We start from the raw sequence: 27,540 nt of genomic DNA on the forward strand, positions 1-27,540 counted from the left end.
CTAAGATGTTTTTCACTAGTAAGAGTTCTTAAAACACAATCAGTAAAAATAACTGCTTCAGTTATTACATGTATATTCCCAAATTTTCATGTAGCTCCATGCATTTTTTTTGTTCCTCAGTTATCCTTTTACAATTTCAAAGAGTAACTTGCACTCTGTTGGAAGTCCTCATGCTTGGCCCATGGTGCTTGGTGCACTATGCTGGCTTATTGAACTTATTAAGGTAATTATAAATGAATTATATTAACTTTGATACATTTTTGTCCTGATTAATGATTGTCAGCAAGTTGTATCAGACAGTTTCAATGACAATAGCAACCACTGACTGCATGTGGCTTTACTTGTGGAGAGACAAATAAAGTAATTAATTATCTTTTTGTTATGATGTTTAACAGCATGCCATGAGTGTTGGTCAGGACATTGAAGGTCATGTTATGTTCCCTGACGACAATTATGGAGCTGGTGAGGAATACCAAGACGGACCACAACCAGAAGACAAGGTAAGTCATGAATAAGTCATGATCGGTTAGACTGGTTGGCATGTGTATTCTGAGAATAGTACTGAAAAGAACTGCTGTTAGTAGCAGTACATGGTTTGAACCTAGGAGTAAAAGTTTATTATTTCAGTATAGTCTAAAATCATGGATGAGAGCCCCCTGCAAAAGGCTTTCATTTGTTACTGATATTTTAAGTGACTGGTTGTTCAACAACCTGAGGAAAAGTCATCATGAGATCTTACTTGACTCTGATTAGGACGCCCACTCAGGCTGATCAAACTTGAAGTTTAATTTGATTGTAAATGTCACTTACCTATAATTCACTAGTCTTCCAAGTTTACCGTACAGTTCAGTTGATGACAGCTTAATATGTTTCTATAATTTCAGTACTTTTTTAGGTATTTGGAGAAAAGTTATGCTGCTTTCATGATGGGTACAGAACTTGATGAACTGGGAGAATTTGACAATGAGTTTTTTGACAACATCCGTAAGTTAAATGTTAGGATATGAAAAATGTCTCTTGACACAAAAATGTTCTTAATTTTAAGTTTTTCAATCACCAAATCTTGAGAGTTTTAGAGATTACTTATCTATAATTAATATCTGGTCACATTTGCTCTCTTTTCAGGATCAAGAAATGCTGTCTTGCTTGAAGGTACAGTGTAAATAATTGAATAGATTTTCTAAGCCTCAAAAATTTAATACAAAGTTTGGTGGAAATCTGCCAAACACCACTAAGTCAACAAGTTAACAACCTGCTTGTATTGTCAACAGTGGTCAGTGAACAGATTCTCTTATCAAACTTAGTTCAGTTTTGAGCAGACAGTGAGGAGATAACAAATAACTATCAGTATGGAGAATTGGGTTTCACATTAATATTTTGGAAGAGAAAAGATTCAAAGAAGATTTAGAAAATCCTTTTACATTCATTTTCTCTCAGGAAATGAAGACCTGATGAGAGACAGTCTGATGCTAGAGGAAGAATTGAATGCACTGAAAAATGATTCTGTGAGTACTTACTCAGGGTTTCATTAAGGGCCAGGGACCGGGCAAATTGACCGGTTGTGAGGATGGCTTTGCCCACCTGATTTGACCATCTGGAGGAAAGTTTATCTTATAAAGAAGTTCAGTTCAAAGAGTTTTGCCCGCCTGTGAAAACCAGTTGCCCTCCTGCAGAAAACATTAATGAAACCCCTGCTTACTATAAAAATTGTCACATCTCATGTTATTACTTAATGTGGTTATCGGCAAAGGTTTTTCAAATGAGAGAAGTTCTCGAGTTGGGATGCAACTTGAAGTCAAAGAGGAATAAAGTCTCAGTTTTGAAAAGAGACACTCTTCTTCGTACAAAAGAAAGGGGAAATGAACAAGCATGTTAATATTTCCTTCCTTTGTCGATGTACCCCTGAGCTTTGCTATTGACTTTAAATTTTAAAATAGTGAAAAGTAACATTGAATAGTAATTGTATACTTAGTTGTTTGTTTTCTTGCTTTGCAGTCACGTCTCCAAAGGTTGGCTGAAAGAAAGATAACGTTAACCTCTGATAAGTAAGTTTTAAACTGAAGTGGACAGAAATTTAACATGCGCCTTGTTATTTATTCTCTGAATCATGTGCTGTAAACAGGTTGAATGTATTACCTGAAATCGTTACTGACTGTCAACTATTTCCCGTCCTTACCTTGTAGAGAAAAGTTTCAGAACTACCTGGGAGACTTGGAGAAGAGTACAAAACAGTTGGAAGAAAAGAATGACCAGCTTGTTGAGGAACTGAGAGGACTAAGTAATATAACAATGGTTGTAGTTTTTTTTTTTTTTTTTCCACATGTATTGTACATTATTTGATACTTTTAACCTTCTATTAAGGTATGAATAAAATTGATTTTCATCATATCTGTAGAAGTGGAACAAGATGCCATAACACAAGAAAATGCAAGTCTTCAGGTGAATACATGTTACAAGGCTTACTCACTGTAGATGTATGACTGTCTTCAAATGTAACTCCAAACTTAAGGCAAGGTTCAAGTGTCTGACAAGCCCTACATTTGGGAACGGTTTTTATAAACCATGAAGCACTTTCTGACAAAATGGTTAGACATTCAAGTCTTTTTGGATATGGATGGAGCACTGAAGACCAAATTTTGTAGGGCAAGGTGGGGTCCTTTGCTTCTCAAAGGGGATACCCCCTTTACATACTGTACCCTTAAAATACCTTTACCTTAGCACTGTGTGCCAACTGAAGTAATTCCTGTCCACTTTAATTGAACTTATCACTATAAAGCTTTATTAAGAAACTAGATCAAAAATCTGCATATTTGTTTCTTCTTTCATTTTCTAATCACTACCAGTACTTGTTTCTATTACAGCAAACTCTAAACAACCAGGAGCTGAGTTCTGCAGATGTTGAAAGGATGAAGCATGAGAAAAAAGAATTACAGAAGGCCATTGAGCAACAAGAAAGGGAGAGAGATTATTTTAACCAGCAGATCTGGGAAAAAGAGATGCAATTTGCAAAAAAACATGAAGAGGTTAGCTCGTAACAGGGCATTCAATTTGGAACATCTCAGTGACTACAATATAATATCTTATAAAAAGTTTTGTCCTGTCACTAGTGTCAAAGTCAAAATTGAAAGCCTGATTTCGGCTCATGTTGGAGCAACTGACAGGATCTCTTTTCACCAACGTGTTGTATCCATTTTAGACTGAGAAGCATGTCCGAGAATATAATGAAATGGCAAGGAATTTGAAACTGATTCCACCCTCGGCAGAAAATGCAAATGGTATTGATTTCGAGATGCACTTCAATCCACACTCACAAAGACCTGACCAAAGAGCTCACATGGACTTCAAGGGAACCATTAAGGTATGTACCAACAACTAACAGTGACTGAAACTAGACGAATACAGCAAATGAATGTATCTACTAGCCAAGGCTATATGCTTTTGCTATAACCTATTTGCTGTATTTTTCCCAAGTGGCCCTTTTTTTTCGTTACTACTACAAAATATTTAAAATTAACATTTTTTTTATTTAACAGCCTGCCCTCCTTCATCTCAAACAACAAATCAGTGAGAAGAGTCGCACCACTCAGTCTCAGGTCATTACTGAAGAGGAAGCATTTGATCAGGTAGAAAATTTAGTTACTGTTACTCAAGAAAAATAAATTGGTTGGGAATGTCACACAAGTTAAAAGATGGGGGAGCTAGAGTGGGGCCAAAAAAGGTTTTACAGTCTTTAGAACTATCTGTCATGGTTAGAATGAGAAATGAAGGTGTTTAAAAATCATTGATCTACTGATTTAGAGTCTGTTATCAATAGAGGACTTAAATTGATAATGACTTTAAACAAACATTAACCATTCATTTATTAAGTATTACAATGCATAGAGAGAAAATGATTCCAGTCAAGGTAATGAAATTGTCATTCAGGCTGCACTTTGCCTTGCCAGACTTCTAATATTATGCTCTTGAATTCATAAGACACTTTGTGCATCCTCAAAATGAGGAGTTTTGCTTAACATGGAAAAACAGTTTAGCTGTTGCACTTTTATCCAAGAGTTGACAACCTATTATAGTTGCTGTACTAATTAAATGCTGTCTTATGAAAGATAAGTGAGATGGTGACAGACAAACAAGAGGAGGTGACGGCTTTAGAGGGCAAACTGCAAGTGCTGGACAAGGAGTTAGACTGGAAAAAAGAGGTATTACAGCAGCTGTGAAGTCAACTGATTAGAATGAGTCTAACTTCCTGAATTGAACAAAAGATCTGAGAAACTCCATAATCCTTCAAAGTTGTTTGGTAATACGATAGCGATGAAATATTGTGCTCAAGAAGAAACAATTTGGAGAGCATTGTTTCTTTTTTGGTAGAGGAGTACAAAATTAATGTAAGGTCTTAACCAACAGTAGGTGGTAAAATTAGATATTTAAGAAAAATATCAATTATTGAGCAAAAGCAGAGAGCCTTGAAGTTATTTCAGCAACATGCTCCAAGACTTTATTGAAACTATCACCTTTATTAGCTACTCTTCAAGTTTTCTATGTCACCCTGTGGGCCACTCTTGTGTTAACTATTTCAGACCTTGCCAATAAGAAACGCATTCTATTTTAAGAAATGTCTTATTTGTTTTTGTTGCTGTTATTACTGTTAATTTTTTGGTCATTTATCATGGGTTTGCCTGAGTTAATCAATAGATAATGGCAAAAGAGTACCAGAAAACTACTGGAGCTTCACAGGGTTTAGAGGAAAGTGTCCAGCTGATGAGAGAAAAAGTTCTAGAATCTGAAGAGACAGTGGAGGACAAAGAAAGCACCCTGAAGGGAATTAAACTCAGGTTACAACATAGTAAAATAGTGTCCTGTACCTTGAAAAAAATTAGATGCGAAACAGACACTGCAGTAAGGTTGATTAAACCTATCAACAATGGATGGGCTTGGGGAATGGTGCCAGGTGGAGGGGCAAGCTGAGCTGAACGAGCAGGGTATCCATGACAACCCTGTAAGCGGCAACCGCCAGACACCATCGCACTGAACCAACGGTGGAAACTACAATACTTACCACATACTTGCCATTCAAAAGGGGATTGGTGGGTTGGGGGCCAAAAAAGAAGCAAACTAATTGCATAATTGCGAGAAGCAAACGCCAAAATGACTTCCTATCCAAAGCAGAGCTGTAAGCACATAGTCCCTAACCCTGGGCCACCCCAAACATCAACTCCTTGGGAAAAAACCGCTGGCCAGCATTGTTTTGAGTTTAACTTAGCCTAAATTACATTTAGCCACATTAACTCGGCACATGATGAACATTCACAGGGGGTACAAGAACAACCTTCTGTGGGTATAATGTGTTATTTATTAACCCTTTGACCCCCAAGAGTGGCTAGCATTTAATTTCTCCTTACAATATCACTCCTGAATCACACATTAAGGACATGGGAATTAAAGGAAATGATCACCAACTAAAGAAGTTCTTGAGATTGCCAAACAAATTCTCCTTGTCGGCACCTTAGAAATATATGGAGAACAATATAGAGAATATGCATACAAATACAAGGGTGACGAGGGTTATTAATATACAGCTGGTTGTGGTGAGGCACCTTCTGACTTTGATAAGTACGGATTATTGCGAACAACAAAAAATGCTTTTTTAACTGTGCTCATTGTTTATCATGTAGGGTGGAGCAAAGTGCAGTTGAGCAACAGAAGGAGAAAGAGGAATATTCTTACTTCATACTGAAGGCAAGCCACATGATCATGGAACACAAGACTCTTATTCAGGTAAGATTGTTACATAGTTGTACCCATCCAGTTTCATTACCAAAATTTGACATTGCAGGTTGAAGCAAATTGAGACCTGAAAGTGACAATTCCTTATCCCATGAAAAATTCTCAACTTGCAGTATCAGCAGACTCTGTTATTTTCCACCAGCTTAAAAAAACTTCATGAGAAGAGAAAATTTTTCTCATACTTTTCTTGGGCTTTTAAATGTGCTTCATCACCTAGTTGTTTTGATATTGTCTTCCATTATTGACCTTTCCTAACCTACTGAGAACGATTTCAAGGTGTATGTTGTAATGGTTTGTCTACCTACAAGCCTTGCCAAGTGTGTTGATCTCAGTTTATACATGATGTGAGTGTGGGGTTTGGTCGAGTTTCCTGTTAAAGTCAGTGTGGCATAGCTATCAGTATGAAGAATGAATCACCCTGACTCGTTAGTTCATCATAAGTTTGCTACTATTTGTCAAAGGCCTGTTACTTTCTTGCATCACTCACTTCAAGTGAACCTGTAACAAGTATGAGTATTTTGCTCAGCAGTAATAATAATAATTTAATATTTATATTGCACAAATGAACATGTGGATATGATCAAATGTGCATCACAACACTTTTCGGGGGACTTTGGCCGAACTGCATCAGCAGTTTACAAACAACCAAAGGAAACTTATTTGAAGATGCCCCCTCCCCCCAATTCCCATTAAACAGGCCAGACCACATCACAGTAATCTCACGAGTGGGTTCTTTAACATCCCCTGCCTTACCAAATTAACTCATTAATAGATGCAGGTGACCGGACCTACAATTTATTTGTCCTTATCTGAGAAGACTAGAATGTCTATCCATTTCTTGATATTATAGAAAAGCAGTGCATTCTCCTCAGTTACTTCAAGACCTTTTATGTTGGTCCGGCCGAGGCTCAAACCATCTACCTCCCCCACAACAGTCCAGCGCTCTAACCAATTGAGCTAACCGGGAGGCGGTTAAATGACAACAAAATAATTGTAACCTTGTTCATAACCAGTTGACTGTTCCTAAACAACAAACAAATGTGCTGAGTTTTCTGCTGCTATCAGCCTCTTGTTTGTACTGAAAAATGTTTTAATGTTGTACCTTTCAATTTCAGAATCAAATTCATGAACTTCTGAAGCAAGCAGAAGAAATTCATGAGGAAACAAAACAGCTGGAGATTCCTAAAACATCAATACAGATTCCAGAACAAAAAGGGGAAAATTAAAATACAAGCTCAGGAAGAGTTTTTCCTGTTACTGTTATTTGAATTTCTAGTATACATGTCTAAGGCATTGTCTTATAGAAACATGTGTTAAGTTTAGAGCACATTTTCCTTAACTTTTATAAATAACTGAACAACACACTGAGTATTTTTTGTTGTCAGGGAAAGTGTAAAATAATGCTTTCACAAGTTCCCCTCCAGAACCTCTCCTCAGCTCTAGCATGGAATTTGAAACTGCCTTAATCATTCTTACATTATGTGGTGCAAATGGTTATCTGGTTTGTATAGTTAATCATTTGCACCAAGTGTTTTAGTACAAAATGCAATATCTGAAAACCTGTAGTTGTTTGTGCAAGTTTATCAGGAAAGATTTCAGTCTATGTAAACTAAACAACTTATTGCTTATACATATCATCCACTCATTCTTATAGGGCAGCACTAAATTTGACTAAGTATCAGAAGTCAAATCAAGAATTTGATGTACAGAGTATGTTGTCTTCTGAAGGAATAAAAATTCTCTCCATTTGCAAGTTGCACTTTTGAATAATTCCACTAATCTTGATGATCTTTCCTTCTATACTTAAATGCTCAGTTTTTTGTCCAAAACAATAGTGAAGAGTAATGGTGTAGCACTGGTAGAGGGACAAAATCGAGGGTTATCTTTCCCTTCTCTTATGTGCCTGAACTGTCACACCGCCCGATGAACTTCTGAAACAGGCTCATATTAAACAGTGATGATGGTAGCCATTTTCCTTGACTTTGTACATTTTCTCCCATTGAGTCCTTACTTCAACTACCACTGGATGACAATAATATTTCTGGTTTAATATCTGTGGCTTGAATGATGTTTATAATCGTGCCAAGAGTGTCTGCTTCTGTGGCTTTCAGAATGTTTATGTTTTTCTTGATAGTGCTTTGAACTCCTGTCTTTGTTCCTTGGAGAATGATCCCTATTGTAGATTTTAAAAAAAAAATCAACCATGGAAATATTAAAACTAATGCTGGAGGTTCTATCATTTCCAGTAAGGGTTACTGCCAAAAATCAGTGGCTTGGAAGCACCAGAAAAAAGTGCAACTGTTGCAATCTTGTTACATTGGAAATAGTGAAAAAGTAAGTAAAAGTTACAGGGGAAAACCCCCTCAGTTAATCTAAATTTTGGATTATTTTTCTTGAAGTTAACAATGAATACCTGTCCCTTCTGCTTTTGTGATCTCTTGGTTTTCCTTCAATTTGCGATTGATTTTTCCCCTTGGTATTCTGAGAAAATAACAAAAATTATAGTCTTTACATCACCATAATGATTATTGACAAGAAGAGTGGATGACAAAAAATAGGTTCCATGACTGTAGCAGTTGATTTTTTACATAATAAGTATCTGATGGATACTGTTACACTTCTCTTACTTTATGACTTCTTGAGTATTCATCTGCATATTTCTTTTTCTTTGTGATTCTCTCTTCATCATTAGCACTATTACTGGGGCTTCTTCTTTCCCGCTTGTCTCTCTTCTTTCTGTCTCTTGTACTGTCATCGCTGCTGTTACTTTCTTTCCTTTCTTGCCTCCTGTCTCTTTCCTTTCCACCACGTTTTCTTTCTTGTTTGTGATCTTCACTGTCATCATCACTGCGCCTTGGTTTTCCTACTTTTTCAATTCTCGACTTGGGAAAATCTTTATCCTTGTTTCCTTCTTTCTGTCCTTTCAGTTTATCCCCAGATTTTCTATCACTGTAGTTGTCATCAAATACCAAATCATAGCTTCATTCAAGGAGTCAAGGAACTGAACTTTGTGATACAGCTTTGGTAATTTAATTCTCTAACATTTTGACTGAGGAGTTCATCAGTAACCAAGAAACTTGCCTTGTATGCCAAGTAATTTTGACTTTGACAAATGGAGAGGAGGTATATTTAAAAATAAATTTAAACTTAGTTAGTAAGCAGAGGTAAAAGGATACGTTGATGACTGCTTTTGTCCCTTGATGGCAAATTTAGGTTTGCCCTTTTCACTTTTGTCTGGGAAGACTGGTTTAGCACCTGTGTTGAAGAGGAAAGACAAATATTGAAAAAACTAGCACTGGAAGGCAAACGTGTACATAAATGATTCACCTGCCAGATATAAAACTGTCTATCAGACATTTCCAAATCAAACAAATACAATCCTTGGTTGATATTGCATTTGCTTTCTTCTCTTTGCCTTTATGCTTGAAAATGTATTAATCAAATAATGTGAGAAAAAAAATTCCTTTTAAACAGTAGAATACACCCAGCTAACATACCGGTAGTTGCAGTTTATACTCCAGTGTTGACATCTCACTGAAAGGTGGAGGATTTAATGGAAAAATTACCTTGCTTTTGCATCTGGACTTTAGCTACTGATTGTGAAAAGTCAACATGAATTCGCCGATCATCAATGAGCACATTATCCATTTTAAAGTAAGCTCGTTCACAGTCTTCAACCTAATGTGCAAAAGAAACATTGTCAGGTCATTGATTAATCCCATATCACTCACTGGTTAATTTAATACATAGAAGTGATCAAGGGTCAATTTACATTTCATCAACTGAGCTGCTAAAACCAAATCATATTGAAATACCCTCCACCAATGTAGCACAACAGTTTCTTAAGAAATTTATCCACTTCATCAACATTTACTTACATTCTCAAACTCAATGAATGCATACTGTAAAGATTCTCCAGTCTTCTGATCACGTATGACCTCACAACTGAAACAAAACAAACAAAGTAAAGATACCAGTACGCTTGCCAAGGAACAATAACCCAGCAAACATAGCGGTAGCTACACCTGATTTAGAATGATCTGATTAGCTTTTTAACTCCCATGAGTGACCAAAACAGAATTTCTCCTATCTATCAATAGAAAATCACAAAAAAAATATATTGGGGGATTATTAGTTGATCCAATAACAAGTTCTCCAAACTAACATCATAAGAATTGTACAGCACACAGAAAGGAGAATTACTCAATCAGAAGATCATGGGAGTGAAATGGTTAAATAAAAGACTACTCAAGGAATTCACAGAAAATCATACCTTTTAATTGGCCCAAATCTTGAGAAAATGATCTCCAAGTCTTGATCTTGAGTGACAGGATTTAATTTACAAACAAACAAGACATTTTCTGGGGGTGCCATGTCTGCATCTGGAAGATCACCGACCTGACAAACAATAAAAAATATTTTTTTATAGAACTTGGTTACAGGCTTACTCTGAGGTCCAAAGTTTATAAATATAAATGAGGAAATTTCCTTTCCTTTCCCCTTGTCAAGCCTAACATCAGTATGCATATTCATCATACTGTTCACCATGCATTTCCTGAGGTGCTGACAAGGACAATTTGTTTGAAAGTCAAAAACTTCTTTAGTTGTTGATCATTTCCTTTATTCTCCTGACCTTGATGTGTGATTCAGAGGTGATATTGTAAGGAGAAATAAGATGCTAGTCACTTGTGGGGATCAAAGGGTTAAACTACAAATCCAGTAATGTACAGTTGGCAATTAAGACAAATATTTGTGACAATGAATTTGAGCTGAGATTGAGGTGGCCCAATAGGGTAAAAAGTGAAAAAAAAAAAAAAAAAAACACATTTTTGAAAATAGCAGTTTCAGCATCTTTTGTTCGTTTACTTTCAAGGAAAGTCAGTTTTTTTGCTATGTGCCCATCACTTTCATAACAAAATTTTAAATTTATGAAGCATTTAAAATAGTTGCTATGGAGACCAACATTGTTTATGCATCGTTTTGGGGCAAGAGAATCAAAACTTCCAAACCAGCCACAAAACCCAGTATGCCTTGCACTTCTGTCAGTTGTGCAACACCAGGCCAAAAGTAACTATATGAAATCTAAGCATGCATGATGAGCCTAGCATTTTTGTAAATCTATAATTATAGTAATTTGTTGTAGCATTAATACATGATCACAGTTATTTTTTCCTGTGAACACACCTGATAGCTACCATCAATTTTGGTCGTCATTTTTACCAAAGCAGTGATCATGCCAGTTTCACTGATGGTTTAACAAATTATGAACAACCACAACCAAAACCATTAATTAAAGTCATCAGACCCAACTCCAGTCTGAACAGATCCTGATAGGAGGTCTTCCGGGTGACAGTACACCACTGGTGACTGGCCTCTGTTGAAACCTCTGCCTGAAGACAGATTCCTGTGAGTAGTTCAAGAAAATATAAAAATCTTCCTCCTGGTAATTTACCATTTCAAGGATTTGTGTCCCAGCTTTAAGTTCTCGCTCCTCTATCATCTCGTCAATCTCCTCCATGGTTTTACCTTTAGTGTCGTCTATTTCTTCGTCAGCTCCTATGCGGCCACTCTGAAAATATTAAATAACTTCCTTTCAGTCTATGTAGACATCATTGCCAAGCAATCTGTTCCACACAATTTGTGTTTCTCATTCTATTGTTAAGGTGCTGGGTATATCATGCTTTATCCCATCGTTATTCTGTTTTCCTCTGACAATCATGTTCTTTAATGAACTGGACTTAATTTATAAAATAAATAAAATGTAATTGGACATTCTGTAAATATTCTGTGACAGTTTTGAGAAAAGATACCTTGAGCTTGTGCAGCCTTTGCAAACAAGTACCACAATAAGAAAATGTCAAAGCAAAGAAGCTTTCACTTACATCGAGTTGTTCTTTGGTTGGTTCTGGCGATCGGTCAGGTACAACTAAGCCAGGTGGATCATCAAATGGATCATCAATAATGACAGTGTGGTTTATTCTGTGTTAACCATTAACAAGAGAATGCATTACTTTTTGAAGTAAACAGCTCACAAACTTGCATTTAAGATCAAGAGTACATAATAGAGAATTCATAAGGAAAATATGTGAACCAGCAGCTGAGCAAGTTGAGAGCAGTCCCCAAGAGAACAAAATGCAAAGGATCCTGTAAAAATTCTATATATTAAAACCCAGGTCAAACTCCTCATTTATTTACTTTTTAACAACTTAATTTTGAATTCTTATTTGAAAGGAATGTATTTGCCAATTTGTACATCATGTTACATTTGGTTAAACTTGAATTATTATGATAGTGTAAAAATATCTCTCTGGTTGCAACTACACAGGACTTCATTGGAATGGTAGTAGTGCAGATTAAATTATTTGATAGAAGAAAATGACTTAAGCTCACATCAAAGTGAAATGAATACATGCCTGATGTCTTGGTATGGCCTGTGTTCGTCATCACAGATTGTCTCATTCAGTTTGTCCAAGACCTCAAATCCTTCAACAACTTCAGCAAACACAGTATGAACACCATCTAGATAGTCCAGATCATCTCCTAGGGTGATGAAAAACTGTTGGAAATTAAAATAAATACGGATTTGAGCATACAATTATAACTTGGATGATACAATGACACCTCTCTTTTGAGGCACCATGTTGACTTGGGTAACACTTTTTCTCGTTCGGGGAAGTCCTCTTAGGAGAGAATCTCCTATAACTTAATACTATTGAACAACTTTGTCTAAGAAGAACTCGTGACAAATATGCTGAATTAATAAATTATTAATAAATTATGAATGATTCAACAAGTTATCAAAAAGGGAGGCTGTGTGGCTGAGTGGTCAGGGCACTGGTCTTGCAATCTGGTGCTCCTGGGTTGAAACCCTCCACACTGCTACTTGGTTGATTTGTTCTTGGTTTCCCTGAGTTCACCTCCTTGGCTGCTCTTTGTATAAAGCCAGCTGATTTGCCTCCTGCCAGTTGGGATTTTTAAAAACTATATCTATTCATCTGCATTGGGCCTGGAAGCCCTATCTGGGAGAGGGGTGAATGAAGTGTACATACATACCTACACACATTCAATAAACTATGAAATAGTTTGAGATGCCAGCAGCCATAAATAACTGTTGACTACTGATAACTTGTCTCATATCTTAGGCAGTTCAGGTACCAGGTTATTTGTACCATTTAGTAAGTGTTGTAAGGGATGCAGTAGCTCAGAGGTTAGAGTTCTAAATACCAAGTTAAGAGGTTTGTGTAAGCACCCTGGGTGCACAATTGCATTGTATTCTCAGGAAAGAAAATTAACTCTTACTATGGCTCTCTCTACAAGGAAGCATAAAAGGGTAGTAAAATGTCAAGGTAACCTATGAAATTTCAGGAGGTTAACCATAATAGACAAGATAATTTGGATATATCAACAAAGTTGAAATGGTAAATTGGCCACCATAACGATTACAAAAGCTGACGTTTCAAGCATTAGCCCTATTGTCGGAGTGAAGGGCTAATGCTCCGACGAAGGGCTAACACTCGAAACGTCAGCTTTTGTAATCATTACGGTGGTAAATTTTCCATTTCAACTTTGTTGATATATCCAAATTATTTTGTTACCCCCACCGACACAGCCCCAAACAGTTTCTTTCAAAACTATAAGCCTTTATTCATAATAGACAAGTGTCCCTTCAAAGTGGGGTTGACATATTCCTTGTTGCCATATACTACAATAAGCAAGGATTAGTACTGGCAGTGACTGTTCACTTGGCCTCTAAGACTTACCTGCACAATTCATGTGGTGTCTCACAAACAACTCTAAAACTCCCCTATCTAACGTTCACCACTAGTGAATGCCAAAGAGATACCCCTAAAACACTTCAACTTACTTGAGAACCATGTAAGTTGTCTCCATTGTTTGCCATGGAGACAGTTCCTCTTGATTTATGCTTAAGGCGAGGTTTAGTTTCTGCTTCAAAGAATTTGGCTTGATCTCCATACAAGGACCTGGAGAACAGGAAATAAGTAATCAAGAAAAAATTAGCACTGCAAAAGTTAATTTACCCTGTTTTGAAATGGTAGTTGTTGTATGGTTTCACACATTCTGAAATATCAAGGAAAATTTTTAACCAAATAGAGACAATTAAGTTTGACTTAATTTTCTTGAGATTATCTTCAAATGTGATATCACCAAGATAAATTTTTTATTTACTGTTTACAGAAATGTAACATTTGACGTAGGGACAATATATTTTTGCACTACTTTCCCCTATTGATTACCTAGTGCACCATGAGAAGTCAATCACAGCCAACATCAAACAACCATTGAGACAAGCTGCCAATAACCAACTGGGACTGGTGGCAACTTCTGAGATGTTTTTTTCCACCTCTCTGCCCCACCCCCCCATCCCCCCACTGACTTCCCCTTCCTTCTCACAAGCACGTACCTGAACACAGATTCCCCTCCATTTCCACGACCTGTTGGGTCTCCAGTCTGAGCCAGAAAGTTTTGCTACATGTGAGAAACCAAAGGTTTAATGAGCCACTAAAACATACATAGAGAGTTTAACTTTATGTTTTTTACCTATCACGCGTGTTAAAGACGAATGAACCTCTTACCTGGATGGAATGAAACAAGCAGTAGTTATAATACTTTATCTTGCACAACTTCAAAAAGTTGAGGCTTGCTGAAAAACGAAGGTAACAATGCCCGTGTTTGAATCGAGTTTCAAGTAATACTGTTTTAAGATACGCTTAACAGCCAACGTTAGCTCAATGGTTCTATGAATTCCTGCAAACTTTGTAATCAATGTACAGAATCTTCCATTAAATAAACCTTGCTAATCAGACAACTACATTTTTACATTTAGAACAACTTTAACAGACGACGGCAATCACCAGCCGAGCATCAAAATAATTACCAACCAACAGTAGTTTTTCACATTCACATAGCATTCCAGAAAAAATTTCTACAAACCTCGAGGTCTTTCGGAGGTGAAAAGATCGATCACAACATCTCCTATCGTTGTCTCAAGAATAACCGACATTTCTCGAAAAGAAAACCTTCAAAAACCCAAAAGAGTAATAATCACGACTACAAAGGTTTAAAATTTCTTTTTCGGGGCACAGAAAGGCAATAATCGCACTAAACTTAAAGGTAAAATGCCGACAAAGCTACGTTGAAAAGCCGTCGCTGAAGCCGCCATCTTGGCTTTTGTGTTAACGTACGAAAAGATCTGGGTACTACGTCACCGAGCATGTAGCTTACATAGAGATGATATGAAAGAGCGGGAGTTTTCGAAAACAAGATGACTTCGTGTCACGAATTTTTTAATCGTCTCCGAAAGCTTGCTTTCTCGGTGGATAAGGAGACTAACGGACTAAGAGAGGCCTTAGAGAATTCTGAAATATCTGCCTATGATGAAAATCGAGCCTGTCTGTTAATGCGTGAAACTTTAGCAGAGGTTAAGGCCTTGAAGGTAAAGTAACTCTGAGAAACTCCTGCTATACAATTATTTACATCGCGATCGTGTCGGAAATGTTGAGGATTATTTTGAAATCAGCTTCTAAGCGATTTAACAGAGAAGAATACATTCATTTTCTGTCTTACATAAAACTACTGAATTTGTTTTGTTTGCTTTGTTTGTTTTTTTGGTTTTTTTTTTACAAGATTAGTAGGCCTGAGGGCAAGCTAGAAGATTAGACACTTAATTAAAGTTGTTGATTGAAGATGTATTGCGGACTGTAAAAACGACATATGGAAACTGTTTCTATTATTTTTTTAATTTCCTCTATTTTTTTTTTCATCCATGCAGAAAGAAATTAATGCTAAAGTGGAGGATTCACCCCAGAAATGTACATTTGAAGACTTCATCTCTGCTTGTTCAAGAATCGTGAGTCGGACGAAAGAACAAATGAACGAACTAGAGGATCACCTGGTAAAATATGGATATACCAAGCCCATAGGTAAGGCGTTTAAAAGAAAAGTAAAATCATTAAATTTCTAAAGTGGTGAGAGGCTCACCAGAAATGTATTCTTTCAGAAAATTTACCTGATGTGACCAAAGTTGCTACAAGTCTTCCTGAAGACAATGGAAGGTGAGCCATAGATAATGTGAAGATTTATTTTGAAATAATGCTCTCAGTTTAAGTGGAAAGTACTTAAACAACTTACATTTCTTTTAAACACTTTTCCAAACTTATGCTTGGGTTCATTATACAAGTAAGTATCAAATGATTAACCCCATACCCACCCCACCCCTAACCCTCCGCCCCCCCCAAAAAAAACCACAGTTGAAGAAAATATGCTTCCCTTAAAATTGTGACTGGCTAACAGTTACCTCATTTTCTAATTCAGTGTTCCTATGGATGCTGCTGTAAGCTCTGAGCAATCTGACAGTGGAGATGATGCCTCATTTGAGAAAACTTCAGATACTGAGAAGAGTATTCCCATGGAAATGAACCAGCTTGACCAGATCAGTGGTGCAGGTAGGAAATACTGTCAAGACTCAAGAAGCTGATTCTTTTGCTCAATCTAGAATACTAAAATACACATGAAACACTTGACCCTTTACATTCAAATTTCAGTATGTATATTCTCCATACTGTTCTCTATACATTTCCTAAGGTGCTTACAAGGAGAATTTGTTTAACAATCAAGAGCTTCTTTAGTTGGTGATCATCACTTTTATTCTTGTGACCTTAATCTATGATTTGGGGGTGACACTGTAAAGAGAAATGAGATGTTGGTCACTCTTGTCACTCAAAGGGTTCATTTGAGTCTTACATGTTCATCAAAGCAGCCATAGCATTGTCAATCTGGCTTCATTGTATCATATAACCAGTCAAACAGACTTAAAATTTATACCTTATTTATATCTTTTTTCTCGTGTAGATGAAAACCTTTTGTTAGGTTTTAAAAGAGAATGCAGTTTTTTCGTTATATACGTGGTATTGTTTAGATAGGTCTGAAATAGCCACTGTAAGAAATAACAAGTGATTCTTGGTAACTTAGTTGACTGCATACATCAAATTTACATTTTACAGATGTTGAAGACATTCTTAAAACTCCTGAGCCACCAGTGACATTCACCAAAATGATCGAGGTCACTCCACAGAGATCACTCGATAGTAAAGAAAAAGTCCTAACTGATACAGAAATGATATCCTGTTCAACTCCTGAAGCTCCACAAACAAACACACCCATGATAAAACCAAGACTAATGGCTGAATCCACAGACTCTCCAAACAGCATCAATTCAACACCACAGGGTTTCCTTGTCCCACCACAGCCTGTTACAGTCACACCAATGCTTAAGCATGCAGACCTTGCAGCAGTGACTCCACCTGGTTTGTCAAAGGGACAAGAATATTCGGATCTACCAGCCCCACCCATCATGGGTACCCCAGGATTCAAGACAATTGTGCTTAGGGAAGAGGAGTCTCCCGTCAGTGGACTTGAATCATCCTTTAGTTTGGATAGTCTTCCACCTCCCCCTGACATTACATCTGTTCAGCTCCTGAAACCAGGTAAGGTATTATCTCCTACATGATTATTTTTCAAGGCAAGATGTTGCCTCATACCCACCAACTCACTTAGATCTTATCTCAACTCTACATTATTTTTCTTCGTACTGTCTGTTTAGCACGTGTAAAGGATATGTAGAAGGGGAAACGGGTTTCATTAAGGGCCAGGCACTGGGCAAATTGACCAGTTTTGAGGACAGTTTTGCTTACCTGGTTTGACCATCTGGAGGAAAGTTCAGTGAAAAAAAGTTTTGTTTGCATGTGAAAACCAGTTGCCCTACTACTGAAAATGTTAATGAAACCCCTGGGAAGTCAAATACCTAACAGTAACTGAAGTGCAAGATGAGCCTTAGGTACAGTTGTTAAAACCTGGAGAAGGAATCACATTTCAATAATGGCACTTCACTTTACCTCAAATTTAATCCATCCTCACCTTTCCCTGTTCTCCTTGTTTCACCCCTGTTAAGTCAGTTTTTTTAGTTCACAGCTATTATTTAGGTTTGTCACTCAATATTGTTCCCTCCCCACTTGAGAGTGTAGATTGCACGACAAACCCAAAGGGATGGGTGGAGTTTCTTCCTACCATTAACAACCAACTGAAGGGCAAAATGCAATACCAGGAGAATATGGAGTGAGCTCAAAGGGTTATTTCCTCATAAAATGCTTACTAGAAAATGTTGAGATATTCAAACAACATTGTAAATTCTACAGATGACGTAACAGCTCCTCCAATTCAAAGCAACCCTTTGGCTGTATTTGTACGGCCTCTTAATGAACAAGAGTACAGTTCATTACCAGTATACGTGGCCAATCAGTTTACCTTGGAATCCATCAATCAGCATCTCCAAACAATAAATGGATATTTGGCAGGTAGCAGTCAAGGTAATACGAAGCATTAATTTTCCATTTCAACTCATTCAAAATGTGTTAGTAATTGTTGTAGCAGGGTTCATATTGAAACCTTTGTGATCAATTTATTGAACTTTTTTTCTCTTTTTTTTTAACATGGTTGAGTCCTTAGTGATATACATCTATGTGAGTTTACTATTTGTAACCAATAACATTTTCAGAAAGGAAAAAAAAAACTTTATTCATGCTAGTGAAGACTTACCTGTGGCAAAGGCATTATGTTGGAATTGTTTATTCCCTCTGCATCCTTGTTGAGTTGATTACACAGTCTGGTAAAGTTTTGTCCATGAAAAATCTCTGTTTTCAAAAATTCCCTTGTTGGCTTTTGGCCTTCTTTAATTTTACCATCTTCACTGTTGAGGAAGTTTTGTCAAGGAAACTTTGCCAAAGGTTTTTAGAAGATTCTGGTTTTATTTGAATGGGAATACTAATACAGTCACCAGTTGATGCCCTTTTTACAAACTCTTATCCATCGCCATCTGTTTTGTTTCTAAGTAATTAATTTTAAGGTTTTAATATTTTCTGCATTGATTTCAGTGCAACATGAACCTGTCATGGTTGAACAGGATCTCAGAGATTTGTTAAACCTGGGAGCAGCTACTAAGGCATTCATGCTGGTATTGGTGAAAACAGGACGACTAAAACTCACAGGGAAGAAGATCATGTTTTTTAACTCTGCATAGGTCAGATCTAAGTACTGGATTATGACCCTTATGCCTTTTCCTTAAGAACAGCTAAGAATAGCTAAGAATAGCTTGTTAAGATACTTACTTGTAAATTACTATCCAGGAACGTTTCCCAAAACACTTGGATCAAAAGAATAACCAACAGAAAACAACAATAAATATATAAGTAGCTTTATTATCCAACTACACTTCGTAGAGTACAAATAACACCATAGACAATTACAAATATCACACAGTATTTGTACTCTAGAGTACCGGTTCAACAGGTTTTCTCGCATCGCGCAAGCGAAGGGTTGAATTGTAGTTACGCAAAAAAAAAAATGGCGGACAATTTGAATCGTATTTCCCTCAACGAAGAGTCAGAGTGGCTGGCAAATAAACAAATATTTGGCAAATATTTGATGAATCGAACGAAGAAAAACAGCTAGACAACCTGGAAATTTCTTCATTTACAGGGTGTCAAGTGACAAATGACACTTAGAAAATAGGAATGACAGTGGCCAAAAAATAGGAAATAAATAGGAATTCTCACCCCAAAATAGGAAAAAAAATGGGAGGATTTCTTTGAGTTCTATCCTCTTAACACTCCCAACAGAAACTTTGTTCCACAACCCAATGCTTTAATATTTAACAGGCACCATGACATACATCCATAATACATTGCAGCCCCACTTCAACATGGCCTCCCAGAATCCCTTGTATGTTATCAAAAGCACTGAGAAAGTCTGGGCACTAGTTTCAGAAGAAAATCACTCAGAAAGGCTTCAAACTGGTCTTTTTTTAAATGAAGTTTCAGTTTTTTGTAGAATTTATCAATTTTATTTCAACCCTAAAAAAATAGCAAAACTAGGAATTTCATGAAAAAATAGGAACTTGACACCCTCCATTTATTGAAGAAACAGCAACCTGCCAATCCCATTCCGCTTTGCATACTTCTGTCACGCACTCCCCGTAAATAAATATCTGCAAAATTCACCCCCACTGAAATAACAGTTTGGCGTGTTGGATAATAAATAACTTATTAGACGTTTTGTTGTGTAGCATCGCTGAGTATTTTTACTCGTTATTTGTTTTTTGACTCACCCTACAGGCTTGTCAAAAATATAGCACAACTCGTAAAAATACTCAGCGATACCACACAACAAAACGTCTAATAAGATATATTTATTTCACTAGGGTGGACACTCTACAGTCATTAACTGACAAACCTGCGGCCCTCCCTTGATTACATGAATTAGTAAGTCACCAGGCTTTAAGAAAAATGTAGTGCAAACAGAGCTTAGGTGTACATTTTCAACACTGTAATCATGCATAAGGACTGTAAATGTGTTTCACATGTGTGACTCTGACCTTCTGTGGAGTATTACATTTTAATGTTGTATCCGAGTATTTGGTGGAAATGTGCTGAACAACACCCAAATACTTTTTAATCTCATAATTTTTGTTTAAAATGAATATTCATTTACTGTCAAAATGTAATTCCACTCCTTTTACTGAAAACAGATAGTTCTTGAAAGAAGAACAAGAACTCACAAAGATGATGATTTACAAACAACAGTAAAACTTATTTTGATATTTTACCATTTGTTTTAAAACAAAGTTAATATGTCACTGCCAGGCTTTAGGGAATAAACTCACAAATCCTAAATTTTATTCCCCAGAACCTGGTGCCGAGGTCTGTTGTTTAACATTGAATTTAACATTGAATTTAACAATTATTTACCTCCATAAGTAGCAACTACAATATCTACCTTGAGAATAGCAGTATGGTTGGAGCTCAGTTAAATCTAATTCACATTGTCAGACTGTTTTTTTCCTCTTAATTTTCTCTGTCTGTGGTTTTCCTTTAGTATTCAATTGTCTTTTGAGTCCCTTCATTTTCCTGGTTTGTAGTTTAGAGTAATCTTGCCGTTGCATGTGTACTTTTCCTTCCTTGGTACCAAATGCATCATATGAGACATTCTTTATTTTCTTGGGCTGGAAAGGAAACAGAATTGTTAACAACATGTGACAAAAGAACATAATTTAACAGTGGTATTTTGATCAGGCTTCTCCAACAATTCACTGGTACCCATTTACACTCCTGGGTGGAGAGTGACACTGTAAGAGTAAAGTGTCTTACCCAAGAACACAACACATTTGACCAAGCCAGGTCTCCAACATTGACCTCTGGACCCAACGTCCCGCAAACCAATGCATCTCACATCTTTTAACCCTACAACTCCCAAGATCTGATTTTGAATTCTCCCCTCTAGCTGCTACATATTTCCTTGTAAATTGGTTTTGAGAATTTGGTGTTCAATCAAGGGAACAACTTCAACCTGATAAATTTGAGTATTCTCATTACCTGTTTGCTGGATCATGTATGGATATTATAGGGAGAAGTTACAGGTTAATCACTTCTGAGAGTTAAAGGGTTAATTAATCTACAAGGCAGTTAACAATGAAGTTTTGGCATATCAACTAAAGTACTGGTAATCTTTTACTGTGCACTTTAAAAATCTGAAACTCATTTTTGAGTGTATATTAACTAGATACAAGTTTACATTCCTAAAAACTGAATAGCTAGTATTGTGCATGTGCACATGTGAAACAGCTTTAGCAAGACTACTGTCCCAAAGAAAGCCAGTCATTTCCAAAAAACTCCAAGTAAAAATGTTCTGTTAGGGAGTGACCCTGCCATTCTTAAAGTAATACTGACCTTAACTACTTTAGGCACTCTTGTGGCAGCCTTCATTAAGTCATCTGATGCTAAGTGTGTTCTTCTAAGAACCAGATCAAGAGAAGGTCCCATTTCTTCAACCTCAACACGTGGAGTGCGGCTTCCTGATTTCTTTAGCAATACTCTGAAAAAAAATATATATTTACACCTTACTGAGGTAACATTGACATAGAAAGAAGTCGGAAAGAAGAAAAACTTCATTGAATTAATTAGTATATAGCATAACAATACATTGCTCATTGCTTGAAATTGCTGAACTAAATCTGATACTCTCAAGAAGTTTAAAAGAATTTTTTAGGAGGAAATTCTATGAAAATAGTTCAGCTGCCATTAGCATGTAGCCAGAGGGTATGTAGTTTTAAAATATTACTGGTATGCTGATAATTTTTTGTAATTAGTTGCATACATATTATATTTCAGCAATCACACCAATCCAACAAGTCTTCAAAGATCATTAGATCTGGGACAATATTATATCTCTGTCAGTTTTAATGAAAATGTTGCAGAAATCAGTCTCCCTCACAACATAACATTTTTCACAACTTGACTTCATTTTCATTGGATGTTATTAACTTTATTACCAGAGAGGCCTCCATAAATATCTCAACCAGAGTTTAAAATATGAAATTATAAAAATATTTTTTTTTATACCTGTAGCTTCTCAGGTAAATTTTCCCATCCACAGCTGTAAATTGTAGCACATGCTCTAATCCCTGTAATCTGACTTTCTCTATTACCGGTCCTCTGTAAAAGTCTGAAAACAAAAGGCAGTTAACAAATTAATGTAATGTCCACATTGTGCACTGTTTACAGTGTCACATGTTTATTTAGGCTACTCTTTGAGTGAGTACCCAAAATAACTGACTTTGGAATGAATTAAATTTTGGCCTTTTGACCCCTAGGGTGACTAGCCTGTAATTTCTCCTTAAAATATCATCCCTAAATCAAAAATTAAGGTCATGAGAATAAAAGAAATGATCACCAACTAATATTAAAGCTCTTGATTGTTAAACAAATTCTCCTTGTCAGCACCTTAAGAAATGCATAGAGAACAGTATGGAGAATGTGCATACTGATGTTAGGGTGTTAACAGTTAATACAGCCCCGGATTCACAAATAACATGGTCTACCACTAGCTTTGATGTTTTATGGAAAAAAAAAAAAAGCCAGGAAACAAACCTATGAGAATACTTTTCAGACGTTTGTAAATGACATCATTTTCAAATTCTTGTCCAGAAAATAGCAAGCAAGGCTTGGTGCCAACTGAACACTTCTGAATCTGAAAAATAAATTTAAATGCAAAACACAAGTCTCATGTAAACATAATACAACACCAGGTGTTTTGTTTGGAGTTCCCCTACATGAAGTTTTACGTTTTTAAGGGTCTGGCTTGTGTACCTGACTTCAGTGGATCATTAAAAATAACTCACTCATACTTTCACATGATAATGATAGACTCAACATGCAAACTGAATCTTGAAGGTAACAAATTCTGTCCTTACTTTAAACTGACTTAGTGACAGAAACTTGTCAATTCCTAACTCAATCATGTCCAAGATATGGCCATCAAAACAGCGACCTGAAAGGTGACAAATCCTTTGTTAAACTTGAACCATTGTAAATAAACTCATCAAGGACTGATCATGTAGTAGTTATTGTATTTAATATTTGACTAACGAAATCATCTTTTATTGCAGGCCAGTATTAATCTCTTTCCATTGAGCTGGTTTAACTCTTTCACTCCCAGTAGTGACCAAGACATATACTCTCCTTAAAATACCAATACAACATCAAGCAGACAAGTGATGAGAACATGGAAAATTATCAGTTAGGGGATTATCATTTGATCCATGACTAAAAATTCTCAAAATGAAAATGAACCAATCTATGGTAAAAAGTAAGAATTACTAAAGAGATCTTGAAAGTGAAAAGGCCAGGATAAGTAGCTTGAAATCTGATTAAATAATGACACTTACCTATAACCAGATTGTGAGACCTCTTCTTGGAATGAGACCCAAAGAGAAATAAAGCTGCATCATTCTTAACACTGAAGAATTCCTAACAAAAACAAATAAAGTATCCTTAATTAACCTTTGTGAGAGCAAACATCTTGCCCTTTCTTAATTTGTTGTGTGGCTGAGACAAAGGCTTAAGTCTTACTGGCAACATATGAATCAACTTGGATTGGTTCAAATTGCAAATTACGGGAACTTGGACTATAAGCAGTCACAATTATACCGCATCACTTAAATTTATGATTGACCCTGTGTGCAAGACTCTCCAATCCCACTGTGACTTATGCATGTTAGACGTACACACTATATAACCTAATCAAAATAACGTTTCACAATGGTTGTTATGATCGCCTAGTAAGCATCTTCCCTTAGCATAATTATAGATATTTGACTGTGAAAACAAGGAAATTAATATTTTTCCTGCATTCCTTTCAATGTAAAATAGGGTTTTCATAACAAACTGAATAAACATCCTCTGTCAGATAGACGATATTCATCCTGTTAATATTGTCTCTTCACTTTGTTTAATCTTCTTTCAAATATAAAAATGCTTTGGCAGACAACATACAAGGAAAGACAGTACAAAGTATGAAAGTGAAATTCTTTCTGCATTGCACTTACAAGTGAAGTGTGATCTTCAAATGGTCGCATGATATTTTTCCTACAAACAATAAAAAATAACTTCTGCAATCAGCCAGGACTGGCCCATGTGGTTGGTGATTTACATGGTTCCCCAAACACGAAGGAAAAAGCATGTAAGTTACAATGAAGAAACCAAACTATGTGAAATTCCAAAGGAAATTTACAATAAAGAAACCATCATAAGAGGGCAATAATTGTGCGTGAAATATATTACCTTTGAAACATGACTGAGTTAGGTTTTTTAAGTAAACACTGAAAAGAAAGAGTAAAGCAGAAGGTTCATCACCGGCAATTAAATTATGTAGATCTCAAATACACATTATGGTAACTATTTAGTTTACAACTGGTGTTTAACTTTTAACACCTCAACTCCAAGAAGTAACAAATATGCAGCTTCTGTTACAAATATAAAAAAAACACCTAGCCAACAGGATTTGAGGACAGAAAAAGTAATACCAGCTCAAGAATATCGTGCGCTGCGTTGAAATAACACCAAACTCTGTTATGCAATTTACAACGAAATGTAAGGCAAGGAGAGTTGGTGATCAGATCTTCGAAAGAAGATGAAAACACATTTCCACGTGACAAATTTACAAATTAAGAAAAAACTTCATCTTAATCCAGCTCTACATACACAGCCACTTTTTCAACATTTTCGTCAAATCATGCTGATCCCGTTCTTTCACTGACTCACCAGATCTTTCATGGCTTGAGTCACAATCTCGCTTGTCTTGCCACCCCGCAGGAACAAAGCAGTTTTGGTGTTTTCAATAATCTTCGGCGCACGCTGTTCGACTGCCCGTCTTCCACGTTGTGTTTTTGGACGCCTGTTGAACACCAAGAACAAAAAAAAGGTGCTTCTCAGACTCAAATAGTTCCTGTGTATCAATGTTCAAAGGATAAAGGTGGATATTTGGGAACATAGCTAGCAAAACCGAACTGTCTTACACTACTCCGGTGCCCGGTGAAGCCGCCATCTTAGATAGCTTTCAAGAGAGAGGTCTGGAATCGAAACTTATACAGTCCCAGTTCCAGAACTGTCCCAGCGAGTCCCCAGCCCAGAGTTCACTAAACGGTATCAAAGAACGGGATGAATCGAGGCGGAGGGAGGGGGTGGAGGAATAAAATTATTTCTTGGATATTACCTTATGTGGTCGTAGCCTTATATGAATAAGTAGTTTAAGACTGCATTTGGCGACTGATACAGCATAATTAATTTTAATTTTTTTGGTATTGAAAAGAACTAAAGGTTGGACAGCGACTAGGCATTTATCGATTATGCTAGCATAATTTTTGGCATAATTCGAGCAAACTGGCATAATTTCTGCCAAGTAGCAATGCTAGCATAATTTGCGCATTTTGGCAATTATCAGATCATTTTTGATGCCATTATTTGATAATTTTTTGTCTCTAGTCCCAAGCACTTGGTGACCTTAATCGATATTTAAAGTTTTAGTTAAACTAGTAGCATTTGTAGTTCACTGTGAAGCACTGAGCCCGGGTCTAACCTGAACCACATGTTTATTTGAAATTCATTGTGGATTTGTTGCGTTTCTTTCCTGTAGACAAACGGCTTCTAGTTAAAAGATATATATTTTGGACTTATTTGCATTTTTTCAAAGAGCATAATTTAAAAAAACGGTGGCATGATTTGGAAAAAAGAGCATAATGTTAGCATAATTTGGCCAAAAAAAAAGCAATGCTACTAGCATAATATGCCACTTTTACTAGCATAATCTATAAATGCCTAACAGCGACGCTGCGCTAGAAGGTAGAGCTGCAGAAGATTTGTATTTACATGCAAAGAAAGAAAATCTGCCGTGTCCCGCATATTCCACACAACCGCCGCCTGGTTTGCTTAGTTGGTACCAAATGGTTATCATAATAATAATAACAATAATAATGATAATAATAATGATAATGATAACGATAGAAGTTTCCACAATGAGAAATCGGCCACTGGCGCGATAGACGGGCGCGATAGACGGGATATCCACAAAAAAGATTCTATGATAAACACTTTTCCATTTTTTTTTTCCTGGTCAGAACGAGAAACTCATAATTTATCAAAAAACGTGACTTATTTTCTCATTTCTCATTTCAAAATTTTTTCTTTTTGCAGCCAAGCCGCAAGAGTTCGGAGCCAAACGTTTTTTTCCGGACCGGCTCACGTCAGCTATAGGATTGCTCAGTGCCGGACGGGTACGATCAATAATGCATGTTAAGTTGAAAGTCGGTTGATAATTTTTAGATAGTTTCCCTAACGGTTAAAGAATGCGCTCCGAAAAGCCAACTAATGAAATAATTACTGAATTCGGTTAGCACGCAATATTGTGATATGTCAAAGACGAGCAGATCATTTATTTGTTTCGCCACAGGCTCGCCGCTAACAAATATTGCTCAACCTGATCTAATTATTAATTATTTACATTAGTAAGTTGGTATGAACGTGATCTTAAACAAAAAGTGAGAAGATGGACGTTTTATTTTACATCCAGTGAGTATCAATAAACCATTGTAGAGGAAATGTCTTTCTTTGACTTGCATTGGTCAATTCAATTGTATTTAGAGAGAAGCAGATTATTCAGTGCGAAGTGTCCACGGAGCGTAAACGAAAAGGTTCTACATGTAAGCTACCCAGGATTCACTTCGATGCCGAACGCAAAGCGCTGAAAACTTTGTGACAAAGAAAATTTGATAATTACACAGCTTATGGAACAAGCTTTGTTCCCTTACAGCTTTGGATGGATTACATTCACACGTAATCTGCGGAATTTATGTAAGCGACTGAAAACTTGTTTGCAAACAGCATTAAAGTACTTATGAGCTGCTAAAAAGTTTTGGCCGTATTCGAGAATACACACTCGAAAGGCATTGCCTCTTTTACTAAAACGGCTACCGGAGACATAGGAGTGGTTCTCGAACGTGTTATTACTTCAATTGTCTATCTCAAACTGTATTGATTTCTTAAGAGATATCGCCTAGTTATCAGACTCGAAAAATGAAGCTAACATCTTTTCTCGCAACAAAGTTGGACCGGTTTGAAAGTAAACGTACCAAGTCATGTCAAAGGGCGTTTACCATCTTGGCCATTTTTTATCACAAAATTTTCCTAAAATAAAATTCAGTGATTTGTACATCAACCTTCTCTTGACTAAAGAAGCTTTAGCATCAAACGAACTTTCATTGTTCTGTTGACAATAAAGTCATCAAGTAGGCTATCATGAGAAGCCTCTTTGTTGTCGTTCTGTTGTCTCTTTCCTCAAGGGATGACCCTGTATTAC

General features: G+C 36.5%; 4 protein-coding genes across 4 annotated transcripts in view; 2 read left to right on the forward strand and 2 right to left on the reverse strand.

Moving 5' to 3' along the window:
- LOC111322513 (kinetochore protein NDC80 homolog) overlaps positions 1–7,530 on the forward strand; it is a 9,255-nt gene extending 1,725 nt beyond the window's left edge. Inside the window, exons 6-20 of the mRNA XM_022925620.2 lie at positions 121–223; positions 396–500; positions 885–984; positions 1,126–1,152; positions 1,438–1,505; positions 1,996–2,045; positions 2,184–2,278; positions 2,396–2,439; positions 2,862–3,023; positions 3,197–3,358; positions 3,534–3,623; positions 4,104–4,196; positions 4,690–4,829; positions 5,670–5,772; positions 6,897–7,530. Coding sequence (XP_022781355.1) covers positions 121–223; positions 396–500; positions 885–984; positions 1,126–1,152; positions 1,438–1,505; positions 1,996–2,045; positions 2,184–2,278; positions 2,396–2,439; positions 2,862–3,023; positions 3,197–3,358; positions 3,534–3,623; positions 4,104–4,196; positions 4,690–4,829; positions 5,670–5,772; positions 6,897–7,007 — 1,453 coding nt within the window. The 3' untranslated portion in view covers positions 7,008–7,530. The remainder of the gene's footprint in view (positions 1–120; positions 224–395; positions 501–884; positions 985–1,125; positions 1,153–1,437; positions 1,506–1,995; positions 2,046–2,183; positions 2,279–2,395; positions 2,440–2,861; positions 3,024–3,196; positions 3,359–3,533; positions 3,624–4,103; positions 4,197–4,689; positions 4,830–5,669; positions 5,773–6,896) is intronic.
- Positions 7,531–7,690: 160 nt separating this feature from the next.
- LOC111322514 (peptidyl-prolyl cis-trans isomerase-like 4) lies at positions 7,691–14,940 on the reverse strand. Its single transcript, XM_022925621.2, has 14 exons — positions 14,734–14,940; positions 14,376–14,443; positions 14,204–14,268; positions 13,646–13,763; positions 12,195–12,337; positions 11,664–11,760; positions 11,234–11,350; positions 10,055–10,179; positions 9,660–9,726; positions 9,348–9,459; positions 8,958–9,036; positions 8,409–8,760; positions 8,195–8,262; positions 7,691–7,954 (listed from the first exon to the last, which is right to left on the reverse strand). The coding sequence occupies exons 1-14, from the start codon at positions 14,801–14,803 to the stop codon at positions 7,828–7,830; spliced, it is 1,608 nt and encodes a 535-aa protein (XP_022781356.2). The 5' UTR covers positions 14,804–14,940; the 3' UTR covers positions 7,691–7,827.
- A 91-nt stretch (positions 14,941–15,031) lies between these two features.
- LOC111322558 (uncharacterized) lies at positions 15,032–19,014 on the forward strand. Its single transcript, XM_022925681.2, has 7 exons — positions 15,032–15,235; positions 15,572–15,722; positions 15,800–15,854; positions 16,114–16,244; positions 16,803–17,285; positions 17,994–18,164; positions 18,729–19,014. Exons 1-7 carry the CDS (start codon positions 15,065–15,067, stop codon positions 18,872–18,874), a joined length of 1,308 nt encoding a protein of 435 aa, XP_022781416.2. The 5' UTR covers positions 15,032–15,064; the 3' UTR covers positions 18,875–19,014.
- Positions 19,015–20,351: 1,337 nt separating this feature from the next.
- On the reverse strand, positions 20,352–25,293 carry LOC111322546 (ribosome production factor 2 homolog). The gene is made up of 10 exons (XM_022925660.2): positions 25,205–25,293; positions 24,951–25,083; positions 24,471–24,508; positions 24,236–24,275; positions 23,576–23,657; positions 23,102–23,178; positions 22,779–22,878; positions 22,251–22,353; positions 21,579–21,723; positions 20,352–20,854 (listed from the first exon to the last, which is right to left on the reverse strand). Exons 1-10 carry the CDS (start codon positions 25,231–25,233, stop codon positions 20,678–20,680), a joined length of 924 nt encoding a protein of 307 aa, XP_022781395.1. The 5' UTR covers positions 25,234–25,293; the 3' UTR covers positions 20,352–20,677.
- Positions 25,294–27,540: the final 2,247 nt, after the last annotated feature.

The sequence above is a fragment of the Stylophora pistillata genome, chromosome 8 (assembly GCF_964205215.1).
Source record: "Stylophora pistillata chromosome 8, jaStyPist1.2, whole genome shotgun sequence".
In the NCBI taxonomy this organism is placed as follows: domain Eukaryota; kingdom Metazoa; phylum Cnidaria; class Anthozoa; order Scleractinia; family Pocilloporidae; genus Stylophora; species Stylophora pistillata.